This window comes from Enoplosus armatus, chromosome 13 (assembly GCF_043641665.1).
Source record: "Enoplosus armatus isolate fEnoArm2 chromosome 13, fEnoArm2.hap1, whole genome shotgun sequence".
NCBI classification, from domain to species: Eukaryota; Metazoa; Chordata; class Actinopteri; order Centrarchiformes; family Enoplosidae; genus Enoplosus; species Enoplosus armatus.
In genome coordinates, this window is record NC_092192.1 from 10,886,353 (window position 1) to 10,909,107 (window position 22,755).

Consider the following 22,755-nt stretch of genomic DNA (forward strand, 5'->3'; position numbering starts at 1 on the left):
CCTATGGAGATGCCATCTTTGAAACGCACTTGTTCATTACTACTGATTGCAACACTATATACCATAACAGCAGCATACTGTATGTGGATTCCTAAATTGCACGGTGCTCCCCTTGGATGTTATTGGATTGGAGGCTGGTTCGTTCCCATTAATATCTTGGAGTGATTATTTGTTCTCTTGTCTTTTGGATGAAAACAAAACTAGATATTTCAATCAAACTAATGTGCAACCATGTGAGTTTATATACTGCCCAGGTTAGACGAAATATAAAGGGGAGGGGATTTTTCTTTTAAAATAAAAAACATTTGCTTCGTAAGATCAAGTATCACAGCAAAAATGTATTATACTGTAAATCAGTATGCATGTTGTTTAGATTTCCCTGTCTTTGAGAGACAGGGAAATCCATTTAATCTTTCTTTGTGGTGGCACAGCCTTGGTTTAAATGTAGGTATGTATGTACTACTGTCACATATTTGACTTTCCAGTTTATACTGTAATAGCCATTTTTTCTAGTTTCTACCAGCTATTAATCAAATCAGAGTGCAGGAGAGGGCATTTTCATAAATATGCAAATACAAGGTCACAACATCATCATCATCATCTCTGTTTCACGCCATCTTGGGTAGAGTCTGTAGGCCTCACTGTGGATGGTTAAAATGAACACTGAATACAATATATTGTGTGTTTTAGTCACATTAGGTTTTTATTGAATGTTTTCACTGCCTCATAGTCCTGTATAAACTGCTGTATAATGTATGCTACACTTATCCTCGTAAGTCCGTTTATGTCTTTGATATTCTCAGCACATTGACATTTGACCAATGGACCATGTTTTCACCTTTGTCTATTAGCATCATGGTCCTTTTGAAACCAGCATAGACCACTTTATCTTAACAATTCTCTAATAATTGTGCCATTCAGACATCCTTGCATGGCTATGTAAGGGGAACTCGTTTGAAAGACCTTTTATCAACACTTTTGAAGTTTACATTATTATACTGTACATCTGTAACAGGACGGAGTCAGTTCATGATTTTCATGTTTTTGAAAGTTGCTTTTGAGATTTGTTTTTACCAAAACATGTTTTTACCTTGTAGATTGTATAGAGATAAAACTAAACACAGATATGTAATACAACCTTGGCATGCTGCTTAGAAAAGGAGAAAGAAAACAGCAATAGTCACCAACTGAATGGATATTTAAAAATGCAAATAACAAGTTTAATCTGTTTAATCTAAAAAGGATATATCCATATATGTTTATGCAATAAAACCTTGTTTTGATAGAAATATAAGGCATCTGTGTTTACTTGTGAAGGATGTTTGTGCCTTGAGTACTTGAAATAATTCAGATTCAAATTTTGGCTCATGACCAACACATGTACAATACAATAATGACAAAACAATGCAGCAACACAAAAAGATAAAACATTCTTATGTAAGGCACCTAAATTACATATAACTTCAGTCTCACAATAAGCTGCTGAGCACAAATGTTTTCACAGTTCATAACTGTAACTCTCAGTATAAAGCAAGCTTGTTACTTTACTTGTCACTTGTCATCATCGTCGCAGTGTCATTTTAAATATCAACCCTAAAAATAGAATGACAACACGGCACAGCGAGGTTTTCACTGAACGCCCCTCACTGCTGTTTCCCCATGCAGGTACCAGAGCGTCCACAGAGGAGCTGTGAGTCAGAAGAGCAGCCTCTTCAAGTGCAGAGAGCTCACTGCCCTGACATCACCCTCACACAATACATGCAGGTCACTACAAACATGACTGCTGTGTGACAGACATGGACACAAAGGTTAATCTGCATCTTAAAAACTCCACTTATCTTGATGCGTCACGTGATGGCTGGAGGTGAATTTACACGTTTGTCAACTTGAGTCAGGACGGAGTTCCCTGTGGAGCAGAGCTTGTGTCAGCACTCACTCTAAATCATGATAATTAGGGAGCATAGGTCAAATAGAAGTGAGAACAGCCGCATAACAGATGCACCCGAACCCCATTAACCGCCAGATAATGAACCAAAACATGCCATTAAGTGGACAAACAAGACATTATGCTAAGTGTAATGGTGCAGGCAGACATTAACAGCCTGCCTTACTTGCAAATCCTTTAGTCTGTGTTTTCATCATGTTGGGTGAAATTAAGGGGTCAGACTTTATTTGGTCATTTCAACTTGCTGAACTACTGTATGACTGATCAAGGGACACATAAAAAGAAACAGCGTCCATCAACACTGTAGTGTGCTGTTGTTGGAAGATTGTGTATGCAGTATCAGGAGAGTCATTGATGATTTATTTCAAAATCTAATAAAGAAGAGTCACACTGATACATATGGTATGCATTAAAAAAATCCATTTAATATGAGGTATTCATTGCATGTTTGTTGCTCATGTGAACCTCTGGAACAAAGAGTTGATCTAACAAATATGAATGCACAGACAGCATGAATGCAAAACACTGTACTTGGAAACTGATCAAACGATGACAATACACAGCATCCAGTTCAATGATGTACATTAACAAAAAAAAAAAAAACACCTCCACAGACAAAACTGCTCAGTCTCTCATGTCAGTTAGTGTGAGATTATTTATTTGCGACACTGAATCTGACTTAAATGGGGAAAGGGGGGCTACTATTTACTACTGATGACGGATGTCATTTTACTCCCTATTGTTGTGCCGTTTACTTCAATTTGTACAGCACTTTGGTCGACTCCAGTTGTTTTTAGACGTGCTATATAAATAAACTTGATTTGCAGTAGTGTAACACCGCTTATCCCTTGTTTGAGTAGAATATGGCTTACAAATACCATGAAAACACAATAAAATTCTTTATTGTTTAAAAGGCTCCACAATGTAAACACCTACTGCTTTTTTAAAAAAGGATAAAGGCACAAGTGTAACAATGTTTGTTTTTAGTCCAAAACACAAGACTCACTTGATGACTTAAATATACTGATCCACAAAACCTGCACTGCCTTCTGTGTTGTAGCGTGACAGCTGATGGCAGTTATTGAACAATAAATAACAGCTCAGAGGAACACCTCTTCTTGGATGTCACAAACTGTAATAAAGATTAGTCTTTATACTGTAAAACAGCATTTTGAATACCTTCTTTTACTTGTTAAGGCTATAAACTACACTGCTATTCAAATATTATTAGCTGTCTGAATGTAGCTGCTGGATCCTTGAGGATTCAAGTAGTGTTTCCAAAAACACAATGATGAAGCCACTGTACCCTGATTGATGACAGACTTCGGCAGAGTCTCCTCAAAAGATGACAGTCAAAAGTTAATGAGACAGAAAAAAAAAAGAGACAAGAGGGGGAAGAGGCTGCTGGTACAGATGTAATTGGGGACAGAGGTAGGATTACGGTGGTAGACAGAGAGGAAAACTGGAAGTGACAGAAGCAGAGAAGAGGAGTCAAGTTCAGAACTCTGTGTGTGGGTGACTGTAGTCTCGGCTGCCCGCCGGGCTCTCGCTGGGCTTCATAAAGATGCCCTCCATGGCCTTCCACAGGCTGTGCTGGCTGGGGCTCGACATGGCGTGAACTTCCCTCTGACCGTGGATTGGCCGTCCATACTGCTCCCCTGTCACGGACAGGAGTGCATCAGTGGACTTGTGACGGAAGCGGACGGCCTCCTCGCGCTTCCATACAGATCCCCCACACTGAACTGTCCACTCATCCAGGTGGTCCCCTTCCCCTTCGTCGCCAAACGCACTCACCTCCTGTGGACAAGTGGGAAAGAGATTAGAAGACAAGGAGTAGAGGAGAGGATGAGGTACCTTGCTTTTGTGCCATGGACTGATTTTGTACAATAGGAACAACTTTCACAATTATTTACCAAGCTAGATATCCCAACACAATGAACATTAGGACATGTTTGGTTTTGTCAAACATTCACTGGCTTCTAAATCAAAACGTAACATCAAATCAGAAATACTTTATTGATCCCCGGGGGGGAAAATTATACAGTTACCGGTGCTCCCACTCAAGAGTAGAAAGTAGCATAAATTTAGAAATGAGGGTATGTACAAAAATAAGATATAAAAAAATAAACATTTACAATATTTAAGTGAAAAATAAAAGTAAAAAATATATACAATAAAAATGTATATATACGTGTGTGTGTGTGTGTGTATCTATATATAAATATATATATATAATATTGCACTGGTACACTGATGTTAAAGGAATAGCTACCTTGGTATAAACGGTATACCAAAATGAGATGACAGCTTATGTCATCTGACGGTACACATCTTCCAACCCTTTAACACTTTGGTTAGACAGTGTTTTCACACTTCCTCGAGATTGGAGAGGTTTTTGCTGACCCGAGGTTGTTTTCCCACAGAATTTGGTAAGTTTTCCTGAAGTGTAAAAGCTGCTGTCAACTCAGTTCCACCTCAAAATGTTTCAAAATCTTTGTCTAGGTGTCACTAAATGTGAAAGGCAACCTCTTGGTATTTTACATCTCTGACTACATATTTGTAGTGTAACTTGCAACAAATCTCTCAGTGGCCTTAACTTGGCAGGGTAGCAATGAATTATCAGACATTTCACAAACATTCTCATAATCAGCTTTTTTGTATTGAGCTGGAAATGTCAAAACCATCTTTTAGACAACAACCTACATCCTTTCCTGATCTCTGCAGGGAGAGCTGTGGATAATCATTCACATTCACAACACCAAACCTCTTCTCACACCACCCACCTGGTTAGAGGACAGTGGGGAGGCGAAGTAGTGACTGTGCAGGTTACGGCCTGTGTTGACATGGGTGAGGCGGATCGCCTGGCCACACTTGACCGGGGTACCACGATGGCACAAGGCGTCATTTGTCCCTCGAACACTCCAGTAGCTGTTACTGTCTTCCACTGCAGTCACCCCTGTAACAGACTGCTGCCCACTACCTGTCACACACACACACACACACACACACACACACACACACACAATAAGTAGAAGACCATTGCAAAGATACACTCAAAGTGAACAAAACCTGGCAAGTGAACAACCAGACATCATTTTGGCATAAAAAAAAAGAAAGAATTCCATTAATTAAGGAAGTTTAAGACTGTTGGGCCAACTCTTTTGATTGGATCACTCAATCTGTTCAAGGTATGAAGCTCTGTAAAACACTTACAGAGTTCAATTAGTGAGTGTTGATTTTGACTTTGAACCCAAGGGATCATGTTGGCAAACCAACAGCTCAGGTGGGAAAGTTTAAAGGCTAGAGCCAAACAGAGCAGAGGGTACTCATGCCTGCCAAAGTAGAGCCAATGTGGCGGATTTGTGCTTGTCTAGGTTTAATAACAGCATGTTCTGTCATTATAATGTCAACTAAACTAAACAAGAAACGGTTATTGAAAGCATAGTGGACGCTAAACTCCATCTACAATCACCTTGCCCTGCTATATATTTGAAGAAAGAAGATGCAAATGTGTTTATTAAGCTGATTAAACGAAAAATGCCTTTCTAAGGAAAATTCCAAACGTTAATGTTTTTCATATACTGTCTCCCTTTTTCATCACTTGGGTAAATATTATCTTTGTAAATACCACCTAAAGCAGATCACATGTCACCAAACTTTCATATGTTCCATTGTTTGATTGCACACATAATGGAGTCAACATCAATTACATATCAAATTGATACTGGTTAACCTTTCTACATAGAAATCAGTAATTTCTCATTTTCATCCAACAATACGGGTTTAATTACAGAGGTGGGCCGTGGTAGATTAAGTTAACGTTAGTGAAAAACACGACGTAACCGTTTATTAATGATTAATAATCGTTAAATGAGCGGAAACTCACCAGATCCGTAGCGTACGTCGTGCGAGTGTAGTCTCACATTGTGCTTTAGATTTAACAGTTTAATGACTGATCCGCATGTCACATAACTCAGTTCCGTACCGAGTGACAGCCCAAATATACAGGATAACAATAATAAAAGGGTTGGTAGAAAGCGTAAAAGAACAGCACAGTTTAAGTAACCCATTCCTACTAAAACCTGAGCAGCCGCCGATGCCTCTCTGAGATTTGTATTATTTTTCGCTACGTCATTAAAGTTGTACTGTCTGTCAGTATGAAGCTCAGGAAGCAGCGCCCCTAGCGACTCGGAGTGGTCACTGTACGGATCTTGCTGCGTTTTCGATTTATCTTGGGGATTTCTTTGGAGTCGCTGTGAGATATTTTGATATTTATGATAATATGATAGTATCTCCACTAAATAGTAGCTGTCGTTATATTGTGCAGTCTTGTTTAGTTGATTCTTTTTTGTGTAGAATCAAGTTCAACCAGTGGGGGGCGTCACCTTGCTACTGAAGTGGATGGAAGTTCCCTCACTGCATCCCGGAATTGTCTTCACGCCGCTCGTTCTCGGCCATTTTTACAAGTACAAGCTCCCCGACACATAAAACACAACACAATCCCGTTATTACTGTAAATACTTACGGACTATACCACTGCAGTGAGACGTGTAAGTCCAATTTCACCGTGGTCATTTGCGATCTTTACATTGTGCTGCTTAGCTAACAGCCGTTAAGTAGCTAACGTGAATGCAGTTGGCTGTTGTTGTCGTTCCAGCGAATGCTAGGCTAATGTAGTGATATGCTAAAGCATTAACTACCGTTAGACTGCGAAGTTGGCTCAGAGGCCTTGGTCTATTTCTACAACGGTTAATTTGGTTCGGATTTTCTTTTATTGTCAACTAATGTATTGCGATGCACAATGTAGTTCAAATGAGTGGCGTGGAAATCTAATACCAGCTACTTGGTTAAAGGTTGCTCGCTAGCTAGCAACCATCGCTAACTTAGCCTAGTTGGTGGTTGCTAACTCACTGGGATACTGCCGTTAGCTAACCTTGCAGACTAGAAATCCCAATATAACGTTAATGTTTGTTCACCGACCGCTCATCAGGTAACCTAAAGATATCATCTGAAAAACGTAAGCTACATTTAGATTGTTAGGAAGCAATGTGTTTGGGTGCTCGTCTCTGTCGATGTTGTCTGCGCATTGCGACATCTTAAGGTGTATGCTTTTTTGGTTTAAACTCACCAGCTAGATCTAGGTTTGTTTTAACTTTATGAACTACAGAATTACAGTGTGGTATAATGTGAAAACCATCACCATGTCACATACAAATGTGAACATACGGCATTCTTTATTATTATTATTTCATTGGTTGTTCGTCAATATCACAATGCACGGTAAATACGTTTGGGAATGTGCCAAAAAGCATGGCTTTCACTTGTAATTCCGGGCTTTTTCATAAGTTTACCTCTAAATATCATAACCATATAGTTTGAAAATGAATTGCATGTTAAGTAAATGTTATACAGCTTGCGTGACAGGAGACTCAGGAAAAACTCCTGCTTTGCAGCCAAACACTGTTCAAACCCACATAACTGTATTTTAAACCCTGGAGACGATCCTAAAGTTTACAAAGATACCTAATATGTTAGGCTGAGTTTTGGGCAAACATTATACATAAGTGATCTAGAATATTTCCATTTAGTGGAGTGGTGTGTCTCAATATTTTGTCCAAGTAATCATATCATGCTAATGAAGAGCTCGAACAAGCTATTGAAGAATGAATATGTGATACTGTCAGACAGTGTGAAATAAGATTATTGTTCCAACCTTAAAGCTACCTAAATTGGAAATAAAAGGACACTGGACCTTAAGGGGTGAAATTGCAATTACAGCAGAATGTTACAGAATATATATATATATATATAGTGTGTATGTTTGGCTATTATATTTGTGACCAGCCTGGGAGAACAAAGTAATGCTTGGGTGATGTTGAGAAAGTTTACTAACAGCGTCTTGCACTTCTTCTCAGGAACAGCAGTCATGTCGGACTTCATTGAGAGCGAGGCTGAGGAGTCAGAGGAGGAGTTTGAAGAGAAAGACCTTAAGCCTAAAAAGACCCAGAGGTTTATGGAGGAAGATGGTGAGATTTTAATTGTTTAGTTCTGGGTATGTGTTTCAGGGGTGGGGTTGTATGACATGTGGTCCACTCATCGGTCATTTCTCAACAGATGAAGAGGAAGAAGAGAACACAGAGGACCAGGATGAGCGAGGAAATTTACGCGGACTCATTGATGATGGAGACGAGGAGGAGGGGGAGGAAGAAGACGCTCAAAGGAGTCCGAGTGGAGGGGGGAGTGACTCAGAAGAGGAAGTGAGGCATCGACGTAAAAAGCGCAGTAAGTTCATCAGGTGTCTTTTAAAGGGTTGCAGCCATTATACAGTGTATTGTTGCATGCTGTGATCAGTTTCACGAATGAAAAGGCTGGAACTCTTCTATACTCTTTGCTGTTTTAACCTGTTTCCTTGCACATTCACATTCTCCTCATTCCCATCAGCCCCTACATGGCTCCCAATAACAAACAAAAAACCATAAACACTGTTAATTTTCTCTATGAGTGTTCTATCACTGCACAACAACAACAACAGTAACAGGCAATAATTGTAATATTGATGTTTGGTAAAATGGCTTCTTATTGCCCAAATCATCATCACATCTTATTTACTGTTGTTGAAGTATCCATACTCTGCTATTGGTGAATGTATGATGAGTCGCACCTCGCCTGGTTTACAGTGTCAGTGCTGTATTACTTCATTACTTTAGAAAATTATATATACTGATGATATACATACGAATGATATACATATCCATGTTTATGTTACCTGGCCTCAATGAACGGGAAGTACTGATGTCACAGTTTTAGGTGAGCAGTTTTAGGGGTGGCTAAGTAAGCCAAAACTCCCAAATATTGGTGTCTCTTGGTGAATGATTAGAATAGACGTTAAACATATTTCTGTTGAGCAGGTAAAACAAAAGGTTGCCTTCCTTTTTTTTTTTTTTTCTTCCTCTGCTTTCAGCTCCATATGTTGTGGAGCCAGATGCACACACATATTGGTTGCATTAACCCGGGCAGGTGCTGCTTGATATTAGTTCTCTGCTGATGTGGTGCATAATATTCCTTCATATTTTTGCTTACTCGTTATCAAAAAAAGTCAACATGTTTCAGCCGTATTTACCTGCATTGAACCCAGGAAATAAATAAGACTGAAAATATGGATTCTGAGTCATTGTGGAATAAAGGTGCCAAATAAAAAAATTTGATTTGATGATGATTTTTATCTAAATTGATCAACATTTGATTTCCTCAACAAATAATCACATGAAGAACAGAGGCACTGTTTCTTTGCAGTGGTAGAAATGCAATATGTCTTGAAGTAGTTTCCTCTGACAGACTTTTCCTCTTTGCAGATTATGACGACTACCTGGATGACGATGATCTTGACCTAATTGAGGAAAACTTGGGTGTTAAAGTGAAAAGGAGGGTAAGAATAATTTCTCATCACTATTGTCTCTAAAGTAACTGTGTACAATTTTACCTTACCTTCTCAGATTATGTCTGTTTCCAGCATTTTCATGTCATCATTGAATTCTCTTGAAAAGTTTAAGCTAGTGGTGCTGATGCTGTACCTGTCTTGTGTCACAGAAGAAGAAATATGACCGTGTAAAAACACTCGACGATGATGAAGAAGATGATGACGAGAAGGACTTGATCGCAGATGAGATTTTTCATGGTGATGCAGAGGGCGAGCTGGAGGATGGCGAGGCTGTCGACGAGCCTCTCCAACACGCAGATGACGATGAAGAAGGAGAGGATGAGGAGTCAGGTAGGATAGTAATAATAAGAGAAAGCATAGCAATGTAAATTCAAACTTGATTTCTAAATTATGTGGTATAGAATTGATTCGTTTTTTTATATGTATGCTTTTGTCCTGCAGATATAGACGATTTTATTGTGGATGATGATGGCCAACCCATCACCAAAAAGAGGGGCAAGAAGTTCTCAGGATACACAGATGCGTGAGTGTCATAGTTTATACAACAAATCTAGCGGTGTCTATCCTTTCAAAAATGTATCGTTTGTCGGACAAAAAGCTTGTTTTTGCCTCCATTTTTCTTTCTATATTAAATGATCTAGTAGGGCTCAAATATCACCCCCTCCATCAAATTAAGAATATTGAGTTATATGAGGAAACAACAAGACAATAAACACAAAGTGGAAAGCTGCTTTAAGACATGAGTGAAGTGAAACACATAATCACTGCTTCTCCTCTTCACTGCTCATCCTTCCATAGAGCCCTCCAGGAGGCCCAAGAAATCTTTGGTGGCGACTTTGACTTTGCTGACTTTGACGCGGACGCTTACGACCAGGGTGAGGAGGAGGAAGAGGACCAGGATGAAGAGGGTTGGGACCGACCCAAGAAACAGACTAAGAGGAGGCAAGGGAGGAAGAGCATCTTTGAGATCTACGAGCCCAGTGAGCTGGAAAGTAGTCACATGACCGACCAAGACAATGAGATCCGTACTACTGACATGCCCGAGAGGTTCCAGGTGTGTGTGTGTGTGTGTGTGTGTGTGTGTGTGTTTGTCAGTGTTTTTTATGCTCAGTGTTGATGCGCTGTTGTTAGATTCTTATAAGGAAGTTCATAATGGCTGTCCATGTTCAATGAATACTGATAAAGGGGGAGAGGGCAGGTTTATGAATAGTTAGGTAAACCATGAAAGCCTATTTATTCTGATGTTGTCTTGCCTGTCTTCCTGACTCTGTTCTCTGTCTTATAGTTACGATCCATCCCTGTTAAACCTGCTGAGGATGATGAACTGGAAGAGGAAGCAGAATGGATCTTCAGACATGGCTTCTCCACTCTTACCATCTCCATGCAGGTATGACCTTTGCCATACACACTCCTGTCCAGTCATGATACCTGGTTAGATTTACCTTACATGTTTCCCTGTTTTTTTCTTAACAGGAGAGCACCGATTATCTAGACAGAGGGACAACGACAAACTTCAGCAGGAAAGGCCCCAGCACAATTGCCAAGATCAAAGAGGCCCTCAACTTCATGAGGAATCAACAGTTTGAGGTACAGTGAGCTTACCTTACCCATTTGACGAATTTCCTTCAACTGCTTGTTTATAAGGGATGTAAAATGGGACATTATCATAAAGAACTAATATAATCATGTTTTTTTTCTCCAGGTTCCATTCATAGCTTTCTACAGGAAAGAATATGTGGAGCCAGAGCTAAACATCAATGACCTGTGGAAGGTGTGGCAGTGGGATGAAAAGGTATAGTTGGTATTGCTTTTTAGCAGAAGGAATAGATTACAGACTGACGGAAAGCCATTGTTGGGAGTCAGTATTTAAGAGTGAATCCTCTAGGTGCACAGCCAATCCCATATTAATCACTTTTACAATTAATTAAACATTGATTAAAATTATTATCAATCATTTGCTTTCATAAACTTGGCGTACGTATGCCACTTCTGGATTCTTGACTTATAAATGTTCGTCTTCCACCAGTGGACTCAACTGAAGACCCGGAAGCAGAACCTGACCCGTCTGTTCCAGAAGATGCAGTCCTACCAGTTTGAGCAGATCTCTGCCGACCCTGACAAACCTTTGGCTGATGGCATCCGTCCTCTGGACACCGCTGACATGGAGAGGTACGTCTTGATAACACTGGAGGGCTGAGGCTAGAAAAAGATCTCTTATGTACTGTCGCTGTGACTGTACTAAGCAAGAAAAAATTGCAGGAAATGATCATGATAAAATGTTCACATGGTGATTTACGATAAAGAATGCTGTTCATCTGTTCCATTCAAACTTATCTCATCATCTCCTGTAGGCTGAAAGATGTGCAGACTCTTGAAGAGCTGGGTGACGTGTACAACCACTTTCTGCTCTACTATGGCCGAGACATCCCCAAGATGCAGAATGCTGCAAAGGCCAACAAGAAGAGGCTCAAGAAGATCAAAGAAGTGTCAGAGGATGGTAAGATGAATGTGTCTGAATTGACCATTTCAATAGGTGATGATGGATGGAGACTGCAGAATGGTTCACTTCTAACTGAAACAACTACATGACTGATTGTGATTGGCTGTCTTTTAAGGTGAAGAAGAAGAATTGGAGGTAGAACAACAAGAAGAGGAACAGAAAGGACCTGACCTCAAGCTGGCATCTCGTAGAGATATGTACAGCATCTGTCAGAGTGTAGGACTGGGTTAGTCCCCTTTTTTACCTTGCACACCGCAATCTCCGCCTTCAAATATCCTTATACCTTTTTTTCCTCCCTTGGTAGCACTTCAACATCTTTTTCTGTTTCTTTCTTACTGCAGATGGCTTGGCTAAAAAGTTTGGGTTAACTCCAGAGCAGTTTGGAGAAAATCTGAGAGACAGTTACCAGCGTCACGAGACAGAGCAGTTCCCGGCTGAGCCTGTGGAGCTGGCCAAAGATTATGTTTGCAGTCAGTTCTCCACTCCTGAGGCAGTGCTGGAAGGAACTAGGTACATGGTGGCCATGCAGATTGCTCGTGAACCTCTGGTCAGACATGTTCTTCGACAAACCTTTCAGGAGAGGGCCAAGATCAACATCAAGCCCACGAAGAAGGGCAAAAAGGTGTGGACACATTTAATGTGCAGACATGTGGAAAACAAAAGAAACACAGACAAAACAGCTTACAATCCTAAGCAGAACGTTTTCTGAACTTTGGTACAGATTTAAACCTGCCTTGCTATTTGCTTACTTCCTGTAGGAGGTAGACGAGGCTCATTTTGCCTATTCCTTCAAGTATCTTAAGAACAAGCCTGTAAAAGAGCTGAATGGGGAGCAGTTCTTGAAGATGTGCCTGGCTGAGGACGAGGGGCTACTTACCATTGACATTTGTATAGACCTTATAGGGGTGAAAGGGTAAGTACAGTGACAATACTGACGACCAAAGACCAAAAACCAAAATGCCAGCTCTGCATTGGAGGAACCTCCTCAACCCAGATATATGTGATTTATGATTATAGGCAGACCAGATGAGACAAATCATAAATATACAAACGCATCGAGGTCTCATAATTCCTGTCAGTCTTGTTGTTCATGCACATTTCTTGGCTATAGCGAGTTTACCAAGCAAAGGATCTGATGTGACTAACTGTTGTGCCATTTTTAGCATCTGTAAAGAAACGAAGGGTTGATAAATAGGATAGGTCCCCTGAGTTTGAGTTCCTGATTTTAAGCTGCAGCTTATGTTTTTATGGGGCTTTTGAATTATGACTGGTAATATTAAGGCACTCCTCTCTGTGTCTTCCCTCTGCTTCTCCTCAGATATGCTGGGGACCAGACGTACTTTGATGAGATCAAACAGTTCTATTACAGGGATGAGTTCAGTCACCAGGTGCAGGAGTGGAACAGGCAGCGAACTCTGGCCATAGAGAGAGCTCTCAATCAGTTCCTCTACCCTCAGATGGCCAAAGAGCTCAAGAGCAAACTGATTGCTGAGGCCAAAGAGAGCATTGTCAGGGTAATTTGTTATGATACCTGTCTCCATTTATTAATTAATATTAAATTATTGTATCAGATTTACACACAGAAAGTCAACACAGCAAAGCTCTTGTTTGTAAAATTGTAGAGCAAAGTATTCACAAAATCCTCTAACAATGTATGTTTGATTAGTGTGTTAACCTTAGAACCTATTATGAACTCTCCATTGTTCTCTGTTTCTCCTCGTAGTCCTGCTGTCGTCGGTTGTATAACTGGCTTAAGGTGGCTCCCTACAGGCCAGATCAGCAGGTTGAGGAAGACGATGATCTGATGGATGAGAGTCAGGGCAAAGGCATTCGGGTGCTGGGTGTAGCCTATGCTCCCAGCAGGTATGTGCCCCATAGCATTTATATTAGTATATATATCAGTGGTTAGAATTTTGGGTGTTAACAATAGAGTTCTCACTTTTAATTATGGTAGATATACTGCATGTTTGAATTGCAACCATATAAGGCCAAGCCATGTTTGCAGCATAAATGACACGCACATGTAACAATAACGTTTCTTACTTACAAACTCTGTTCTAACAGAGATACACCAGTTTTCTGTGCTCTGATCAACGGGGAGGGAGAGGTGGTAGACTTCTTGCGTCTGCCCTACTTCATGAAGAGGAGGAATGCCTTTAGGGAGGATGAGAGAGAGAAGAAGGTACAGATGCTTTTCTGTTTTAGGAAAACATATTACTGGATGCATCTTTGAGACGATCACTGATTTGTGTGTCATCCTCAGGCACACGACATTGAAAATCTCAAGAAGTTTCTGTCCGGCAAGAAACCTCATGTGGTAGCTGTTGCTGGGGAAAACCGGTAAATAATGGATTTCTTTCTCTATGTGCTGGAACAGCGTTTACAGGTTATAATGGAGTTGATGTTGAAATGTTAAAAACATGCCCTGTGTGCAGAGATGCCCAAATGATCATGGAGGACATCAAGAGGACTATCAGCGAGCTTGAGCAAGAGTCCTCTCTGCCAGCTGTGGGAGTGGAACTTGTTGACAATGAATTGGCCACACTGTACATGAACAGCAAGAAATCTGAGGTAAACACTTAACACCTCAACATCCATACCATACACAGGCAGGTACATCAGTTGTTTCACTGTTCAACTAACTGGTGGATCTAAGAGGTGGCCCAGTGTCCCCTGACCCTCTGCTTTCTCTCTGTGCAGGTTGATTTTAGGGATTACCCTCCCTTGCTGCGACAGGCTGTGTCGATAGCCAGGAAGATCCAGGATCCCCTGATGGAGTATGCTCAGGTTTGCAGCTCGGATGATGATATTCTCTGCCTCAAACTACACCCGCTGCAGGTGAGGGATTGAAGAAATGGTGGATTTGAATGGTTTTATCTCCATCTATATATTTATTGCGGTATATTGTTGAAGCATGATTTGGGGGATCTGCTTTTTCAGGGTTGTTGTTTGTTGCTTTGTTTGTTTATTAGCTTTATTGGCATTTGGTAACAGGAGATAACAGGTCCTGCCTTGTTTATCCACCTCGTATTCTTCTGTAGCATCACACAGACCCATTACATCTTACCCATTAAAAACTCATTAAAGTCAAAACAACCACTCAATAATATATTCAGCCTGGTCAGATACATTATGTATCAACCAATTATTCACTGAATATTAAGATGATAATGTGACACGCTGAGTCTCCAAACTCCTGCACATCAGTAGCTGCTATTAAAACTAGAGGCTGCAGACAGAAAATTAAGCATGACTCTGCAGCTACGTAGAGCGCAGCTTTGTGAAATGTCTTTTTTTTTTCCTCCCCTTCTTTCCTAGGAACATGTGGTGAAGGAAGATTTGCTCTGTGCTCTTTACTGTGAATTTATCAACCGCGTCAATGAGGTTGGAGTGGACGTGAACAAGGCCATCGCCCATCCTCACACTCAGAGCCTGGTCCAGTATGTCTGTGGTCTGGGACCAAGGAAGGGCTCCCACCTGCTCAAGGTATGTGTGTGTCATTCATTTCTTATGTCATATCTGAAAATATGGCACCTTATCTGATGTCTGTTGTGGTCCTTGTGTTTGTGCAGATTCTGAAGCAGAACAACACTCGTCTGGAAAACAGAACCCAGCTTGTCACAATGTGTCACATGGGACCCAAGGTCTTTATCAACTGTGCCGGTTTCATCAAGATTGATACGGCATCGCTTGGGGACAGGTTAGTACCTTGTAGGGGTCTGTTATGTGCTCTGACCATCCAGATTTTTCCCATAGTGCTAAATTTAGCATTTTCAGACAAGGCTGTGATCTACCTTTTAGCTTGTATGAATCAGCATTCATTTTCTGTTTTCTCAAACTTTCCACACAGCACGGACTCCTACATCGAGGTTCTGGATGGATCTCGTGTCCACCCTGAGACGTACGAGTGGGCTCGCAAGATGGCCGTGGACGCTCTCGAGTATGACGAGTCGGCAGAAGATGCCAACCCAGCCGGAGCTCTGGAGGAGATCTTGGAAAATCCAGAACGTCTCAAAGACCTGGACCTGGATGCCTTTGCTGAAGAGCTTGAGAGACAGGTCAGTGTGTGTGTTGTGGCTTTGGCTGTAGCAATGTCACATGCATTCTCTTGGCAAAGTACCAGTTTTGAACAGCCTGAAAAAAACTATACTGCAATGCAGGATACTTATTATATTCAGTCCAGACAAAGAGACAATGTCAGACACCAGAAACTAAAGTCATGTTTCACATCTACTCAGCCCTTCCAAAGTTTTATCATTCTTGTTGTTTGTTTTGTCCTCTAGGGTTACGGCAACAAGGGGATTACTCTGTATGATATCCGTGCAGAGCTGAGCTGCAGGTACAAAGACCTGAGAGTTACCTACAGAGTCCCCAACACAGAGGAGGTCTTCAATCTGCTCACCAAGGAGACTCCAGAGACCTTTTATATTGGTAATACACAATGCTTGAATTAAAAGTCACCAAAGATCAATAATAGATTTGCAGCTCCATAGGGTGGTGGTGTTAATGTTTTTTCCTCCTTTTCCTCCAGGTAAGCTGATCACCAGTATAGTAACTGGTATCGCTCATCGGCGGCCTCAGGGAGAGAGCTACGACCAGGCCATCCGTAACGATGCTACAGGGCTGTGGCAGTGTCCCTTCTGCCAGCAGGACAACTTCCCTGAACTCAGCGAGGTACCAGACATCTTCATTTGACAACTTAATGCCAGAAAACAGCTGAGAGTCTGACAACTGAACGTCATCTTTTTGTGTTTTGTTTTGTTTTGTGTCTCCGCTTTAGGTGTGGAATCACTTTGACAGCGGCTCATGTCCAGGTCAGGCCATTGGGGTGCGGTCCAGATTGGATAACGGCGTCCAGGGATTCATTCCCACCAAGTTTCTCAGCGACAAAGTGGTCAAACACCCTGAGGAGAGAGTCAAGGTGAGGCGCTCTTTGTTGTTGTCATCCTTTGTTGTGCTTTGCTGATGCTTTCAGTTTTATTAATTTTTCTCTTTTTCTTTTGTTAATCTCACCTGCAAAAATGTGAATGTTTCTGAGGGTTTGCAGTTGGTGCCAGTTCCACTACCCAGTCCTGACAGATCTATGATGAGTTGTGTCACCTGTGTAATACTTGTTCCTCTTCCTATTCTCCTGCTTCAGGTGGGCATGACAGTTCACTGCCGCATCATGAAAATCGACATTGAGAAATTCAGCGTCGACCTCACGTGTCGCACATCAGACTTGATGGACAAGGCCAATGAGTGGAAGCTCCCCAAGGACAGCTACTACGACTTTGACACAGAGTCCGAAGACCAAAAACAGGAGGAGGAGCTCAAAAAGAAACAACAGCGAACACGTTAGTATAATAACATGATTAATAAAAAGCTGTTCAATAAAAATAGCTAAAAAAGATTAGCTAAAACAACATTTACTTTCACCGCTCTGTCCTTATACCGAGTGTCTGTTCTTTGCGTTCTCTCTGTCTCTCCAGCTTATATAAAGCGTGTGATTGCCCACCCCAACTTCCACAATATCAGTTTTAACCAGGCAGAGAAGATGATGGAGACCCTGGACCAGGGAGACTTGATCATCAGGCCCAGCAGTAAGGGAGAGAACCACCTCACCGTCACCTGGAAGGTAAGAAACAGATAGAGGGGTACAGCAGGGCGATAAAGGGTAAAATTAAAGAAATACAACTGAATGGAGGATTGAGGAAGAAAGACGCAAGGTAATAAAAAAATGAATGCGTCATGTAGGTTGAGCACAACTTGGCAGTAACGTGTGACAGGAGATTAAATAAAAACACAATATGAGTAAATATTGAAAGCAAATCAGAACACTTGTATGTTGATAATTCAGTCGTTAAACTTTGATGTTAAGAGTTTGTTTGATGCAACATGTTCCAGTCTGACTCTGTGGGATGTTTTGTAGGTGGCTGATGGTATCTACCAGCATGTGGATGTGAGAGAAGAAGGCAAAGAGAACGCATTCAGCTTAGGGCACACTCTTTGGATCAATAATGAAGTAAGATGTCCTCCTCTGTGTTTAGCATGATCTTGTGCTTCATAGTCAGACCTGCAGAAAATGTATTGTGAAACGTCAGTGTTGTTGTAGCTGCTGCTGCTGCGTGTTCTTAAAGAGTTTCTTACATTCTCTGCAGGAGTTTGAAGATCTGGATGAAATCACTGCTCGGTACATTCAGCCAATGGCATCGTTTGCCCGGGATCTACTGGGGCATAAGTACTTCCAGGAGACCAACGGGGGAAGCAAGGAGGTACATACTGATTTACTGGCCTGAGTATTTCATAGTTAAAACAGTAAAACATGATTGAACTACTCATCTCACCTGTTTTTGCCTCAAGTTGCACCTCTCATATCTCCTGTTGTCCTGTTCTCTCTCTGATAGAAAATGGAAGAGCTACTGGTCAGGACAAAGAGGGAGAAGCCCACTTTTATTCCTTACTTTATTTCGGCATGTAAAGATCTGCCAGGAAAATTCATACTGGGCTACCAGCCTCGCGGAAAACCACGGTGAGCAGACATGTTTTTTCTCACATTGCTGCTCCACTGCCAAGATTTTTTATTACATGTTTACTGGTTTTAAATACCTGTAGAACTGAATGTCAACATGCCATGTTTTTTTTTTTCTTTCTAGGATTGAGTATGTGACCATCACCCCGGATGGCTTCCGCTACCGTTCACAGATATTTCCTACAGTAAACGGACTATTCCGTTGGTTTAAGGACCATTACCAAGAGCCTGTGCCAGGTATGTAAGCCCTATTGTTCACAGTGTATATTACAACAGTTGAAATATACTGTGGGTTATTAGCTAACATTTTGTCTCCTGTCAAAGGCATCACTCCCAGCAACAGCAGCCGAACGAGGACACCTGCATCCCTGAACGCCACTCCAGCCAATATCAACATCGCAGGTGAGTCCAGCTCTCTTCCACACACACAAATTTTCATTTTCAGCATGAGTGGAGTTGTAGTACATTTTACAATTCCCTGCTGTATTCCTTCCTCCCTAGACTTGACGCGAGCCGTCAACGCCCTCCCACGCAACATGACCTCTCAGATGTTCAGTGCCATCGCCGCAGTCACAGGCCAGGGCCAGAACCCCAACACCACCCCCGCGCAGTGGGGCTCCAGCCAGTACGGCTACGGAGGCAGCTCGGGAGGAGGAGGAGGGAGCTCGTCTGCTTATCATGTGAGTGCAGCTTTGTGAAGATGCGGCTCAGAAAACACTACACCAGCTGATCTGGTGATCCGTCTCGCAGATTCCTGAGCCGAATATTTTCTGTTGTCCACAAATGAACAGAATTACAAAGCAGAATTCCAACATGAGACGACACACATTATAATTGTGCTTTTCTTTTTTTATATTATAAAATATACAGCGCTTAACAAATTTATTAGACCACCTGTCATAAAAATGAGAAAACACAAATATTTTAGAAATCTGTCAAAAACTAAAAATTGTATTGTTATTTATTAGGCAAATAATAAACTGGAACAACTAAATAGTCCTTATTCACATATATTAACCAAAAATCTTAATATTCTGTATGACCTCCTTTGGCCCTGATAACAGCTTGCATTCTTGCAACCACAAAACAAATTTTGCTGTTCAGGAATGCAAGTAAATAACTAGCTAACTATAAGTAATTTGGCATCTCAATCAAAAAATAATAATGTGCTTTACTATTTTTTTCTGCTTTTTTGTAAAACAGAATTCATGGATAACAACAATAATTATATTTTAGCATTAAAGATATAATTTTGATTAAAGAGCTTGGCTTGCACATACTGGTGGATTAACCATTACAGAAACATAAAATATTTTGGTCATCAGCAATACTGTTAATTTAGGGCAGCGGTGGCAAACACCTTACACTGGGTGATGGTCTAATAAATTTGTTAAGCACTGTATATAGGGGCAAAAAGGGATGACCATCTGTGATTTCAGTTGGACGATTTCATGTGACCCTACGTATGCTAATGTGGAATTTTCCCAACTAACTCTGCGAGCCACATTCATCACCACTACTTCCTCCTCTGCAGGTATTTGCCACCCCTCAGCAGCCCATTGCGACGCCCATGATGACGCCCAGCTACTCCTACACCACACCAAGCCAGCAGGCCCTGGGAACGCCTCAGTACCCCGGCTCCACCCCGCAGTCCTCACACTCTCACGCACACGCCCACCCACACGGAGGCCACCCGTCACACCACAGCCATCACGGCCACCACAGCAGTCACCACGGCCACTCGTCTGGCACGCCGTCATCCTCCACCTCGTCCAGAGGACGGACGCCACAGCAGCAGCCAAAGTAAGCATCCTGGTTTAATCAAGTTTGTGTGATCAACTACTTTAACTTTCCCTATAGATTTTTGTTTAATAGTCAAACTATTGACAAGCTTAATGAAAATGTATCTCTCATCTGCATTGTCAGATTTTCCCTTCACCTCCAAGTCGTAATGTTTGATGCCCCTTAAATCAACAAACCAACCACTTCAGTTGGGTGATGATTTTCTGCCATTAGATGGAGCTAAACCTACAATCTGCCCCATTTTAAGACTAAGCAGAAGCCCACCATTCAATCCGACTGTCTTTCCGAATGTGTCTTTGACTAAGCCACCTCCCCCTCTGTCCTCCCTCCCTCCCTGCAGGGCCAGCGGTAGCAACGCCTCCGCAGTGGACTGGGGCAAGATGGCGGAGCAGTGGCTGAAGGAGAAAGAAGCGGAGGGGCGGAAGAAAACACAGAGGATGACGCCACGGCCATCGCCCAGCCCCATGATCGAGAGCACACCCATGTCGATCGCCGGAGACGCCACACCCCTGCTGGACGAAATGGACCGATAGGACAAGTAGGGGGGCGTCGCTACACCCCCCCACCCAACTCCATCCTCTGTACTGCTTCTTCAATCTCGACAACCCCCCACCTTTTGTCTCTACCACCACCCATCAGCCCTTTCATCCAGTTTTACAGCTGGAGCCCACTCCATCCAGCTGACTGTCCGTTCATACGCTCTCTTCACCTCCTGATATTGTAGCTGCAGTTGATCGGTCTGGTCTGGTATCATGGCTCATCTCAACTCCTTCCCTTCCTCTTGTCCTCCTCTCTACCCATCTCATCCCAAATGTTTCACCTCCAGCCAACTCCACTGGCTGCTTAGTATTTTGTATAGTCAGAATAACACTGTATATGTCAGTCAGTACAATGACAAAAAAAAAACTTGAACTATCCGACAGCAGTTACATATAGGATATGGACCTACACAGACTATGTCAGACAAGCTGTCCTACTATCTTTATTTTTGCGATTGGTTTTAGTTTGATCCATGAATGGTGTTGACAGAGGGGCACAGTTACAGTTTCCACAACCTACTTTTCCTCCTTTATGGTTGGTGGAGTTTTGCGAGCAGTTGCCAAAAGACCGCTTTGCCAAGCCAATCAGGAAATTACATTTTTGTATGGAATGCGTCAGAATGAATAAAGACTTGGTTTTTTTTCAGTTTGAACTTTAAGCCTCCGCTCTTCACATCTGTCAAAGCAAACACATCTGTGACTGTACAGACACACACACATACACACGCCGAGTGTGAGGGATGAGGCTGATTCAAAAAAAAAAAAAAAAAAATCAAGGAGAAACCTCCACGTCAGCTTGAGTTTCTCTTATACACGAGTTACTGCTAGTTGTCCGTCTCCTCCACCTGCTGTATTATGTATTCTCAGCTGACTGTGTTGTGGCTCCTGTAGATAGCCTCTGATGTATTGTTGACTCTCTGAGGAGACTGTGGACACTAACAGTGTGCCACATTTGAGGTAACAGTGTTTTTGATGTCTTCATCTGCCTTCATGCAAGGCAGTGCAGAAGAAGTTAGGTCACATTTTAAAGCAGTTGATTTTAGTAACAATATCTAACAGGCAGTTTTTCAAAGCGGAATTACCTCGTCATGTCAAACAAGCATCCGTGGCGGTGTCAGACGGTCGTTTTTACAAGTTAACTCAGATTTGAATCTCTTGTATCTGTAATGTTTGCAGTTCAGTGAGTATTTCACTTGTGACTTTGGGTTATGATGTTTACCACCTTTTGTAGGATGTGACCTCCTGATGCACCGCTGCTGCGATTCATTCCCAGACTGTGACGCTTTTCTCCCACCGAATGTCAACAAACAAGTTTCACAGCTGCAACAGCAAAATGACGATGTTTCAGTGGATGAGTTCAAATTTCTCTAACCGTAACACTATCACCAAGATACTATCAAACTGACTTCCCACTGTGTTTCTAGTCCTAACTCTGTGTAATATTCCGAACTGCACGCAGCTCTTTCAGTATAGAATATATTGTTGTTAAAAACACATTGAATCTCTTTTGTGATCGTTGTTCGGCAGTTTTAGGCCACTCTGCATCCCTCTTGACTTATGCATAATTCAGTTTTTGTTCTGCTGTGCCTCAGTGCCACAGTACAAACAAGCAGCGCTGGTATTCAATGGTGTGCTTCATTTTGCAGTGTGCAAAGTATCATGGTCCCATAATATGCATATTGTTTTAAATAATTATGGTTTATGAGTAAACTTACTTGGTTTTACGTCTCCAGATTAAGATATACTGCATCTCTCTCAGCGAGGCTGTGATTGGTTCTCTGCAGTAGTTGGTGATAGAGGAGAAATGATGTCTCTGGCACTGCTGATGACCTTTTCTACCTGTGATCCCTTTAATAAAAGTGTTCATATTACACACTGAGTCTTGTTCATGCTGATATAGGAAGCAAACTGGCAGTTTGAACATGTGATGTACATATAAGCGAGTGTGTGTTTGCGTTCTTGATTTTCTTCACGACAGAAATATCTGGGAACAGAATGTGAAGAATTTTCTCAACCTTT

The 22,755-nt window shown here is 41.7% G+C and overlaps 2 protein-coding genes across 3 annotated transcripts; one reads left to right on the forward strand and one right to left on the reverse strand.

Annotated features, from left to right (window-relative positions):
* Positions 1 to 3,442: 3,442 nt before the first annotated feature.
* On the reverse strand, positions 3,443 to 6,015 carry sdf2 (stromal cell-derived factor 2). The gene is made up of 3 exons (XM_070917941.1): positions 5,832 to 6,015; positions 4,729 to 4,925; positions 3,443 to 3,742 (listed from the first exon to the last, which is right to left on the reverse strand). Exons 1-3 carry the CDS (start codon positions 6,013 to 6,015, stop codon positions 3,443 to 3,445), a joined length of 681 nt encoding a protein of 226 aa, XP_070774042.1.
* A 1,851-nt stretch (positions 6,016 to 7,866) lies between these two features.
* On the forward strand, positions 7,867 to 22,609 carry supt6h (SPT6 homolog, histone chaperone and transcription elongation factor). 2 transcript variants are annotated; one of them, XM_070917079.1, is made up of 37 exons: positions 7,867 to 7,971; positions 8,060 to 8,242; positions 9,298 to 9,371; positions 9,536 to 9,713; positions 9,825 to 9,906; positions 10,182 to 10,437; positions 10,669 to 10,770; positions 10,857 to 10,970; positions 11,086 to 11,175; positions 11,410 to 11,552; positions 11,735 to 11,880; positions 11,999 to 12,109; positions 12,225 to 12,505; positions 12,642 to 12,796; positions 13,202 to 13,397; positions 13,607 to 13,746; positions 13,948 to 14,065; positions 14,147 to 14,223; positions 14,319 to 14,454; positions 14,584 to 14,721; positions 15,202 to 15,369; positions 15,456 to 15,583; positions 15,734 to 15,941; positions 16,167 to 16,314; positions 16,415 to 16,557; positions 16,664 to 16,804; positions 17,024 to 17,219; positions 17,355 to 17,500; positions 17,795 to 17,887; positions 18,024 to 18,137; positions 18,270 to 18,394; positions 18,519 to 18,631; positions 18,719 to 18,796; positions 18,896 to 19,074; positions 19,929 to 20,059; positions 20,147 to 20,197; positions 20,544 to 22,609. In XM_070917079.1, exons 1-37 carry the CDS (start codon positions 7,872 to 7,874, stop codon positions 20,728 to 20,730), a joined length of 5,169 nt encoding a protein of 1,722 aa, XP_070773180.1. In that variant the 5' UTR covers positions 7,867 to 7,871; the 3' UTR covers positions 20,731 to 22,609. The 2 variants fall into 2 exon arrangements, with proteins under 2 accessions (XP_070773180.1, XP_070773179.1); XM_070917078.1 differs by having other exon boundaries at positions 8,060 to 8,227; positions 9,533 to 9,713; positions 19,929 to 20,197; positions 20,538 to 22,609.
* Positions 22,610 to 22,755: the final 146 nt, after the last annotated feature.

Coding starts and splice junctions, on each gene's coding strand:
- sdf2 (XM_070917941.1), bottom strand. CDS start 6,015: ATGGGTTACTTAAACTGTGCTGTTCTTTTACGCTTTCTACCAACCCTT. Junction 4,926..5,831: donor CGACGTACGCTACGGATCTG/GTGAGTTTCCGC, acceptor TGTGTGTGACAG/GTAGTGGGCAGCAGTCTGTT. Junction 3,743..4,728: donor CCCCACTGTCCTCTAACCAG/GTGGGTGGTGTG, acceptor ACTTGTCCACAG/GAGGTGAGTGCGTTTGGCGA.
- supt6h (XM_070917078.1), top strand. CDS start 7,872: ATGTCGGACTTCATTGAGAGCGAGGCTGAGGAGTCAGAGGAGGAGTTT. Junction 16,558..16,663: donor ACTTCCCTGAACTCAGCGAG/GTACCAGACATC, acceptor TCTCCGCTTTAG/GTGTGGAATCACTTTGACAG. Junction 16,805..17,023: donor ACCCTGAGGAGAGAGTCAAG/GTGAGGCGCTCT, acceptor CTCCTGCTTCAG/GTGGGCATGACAGTTCACTG.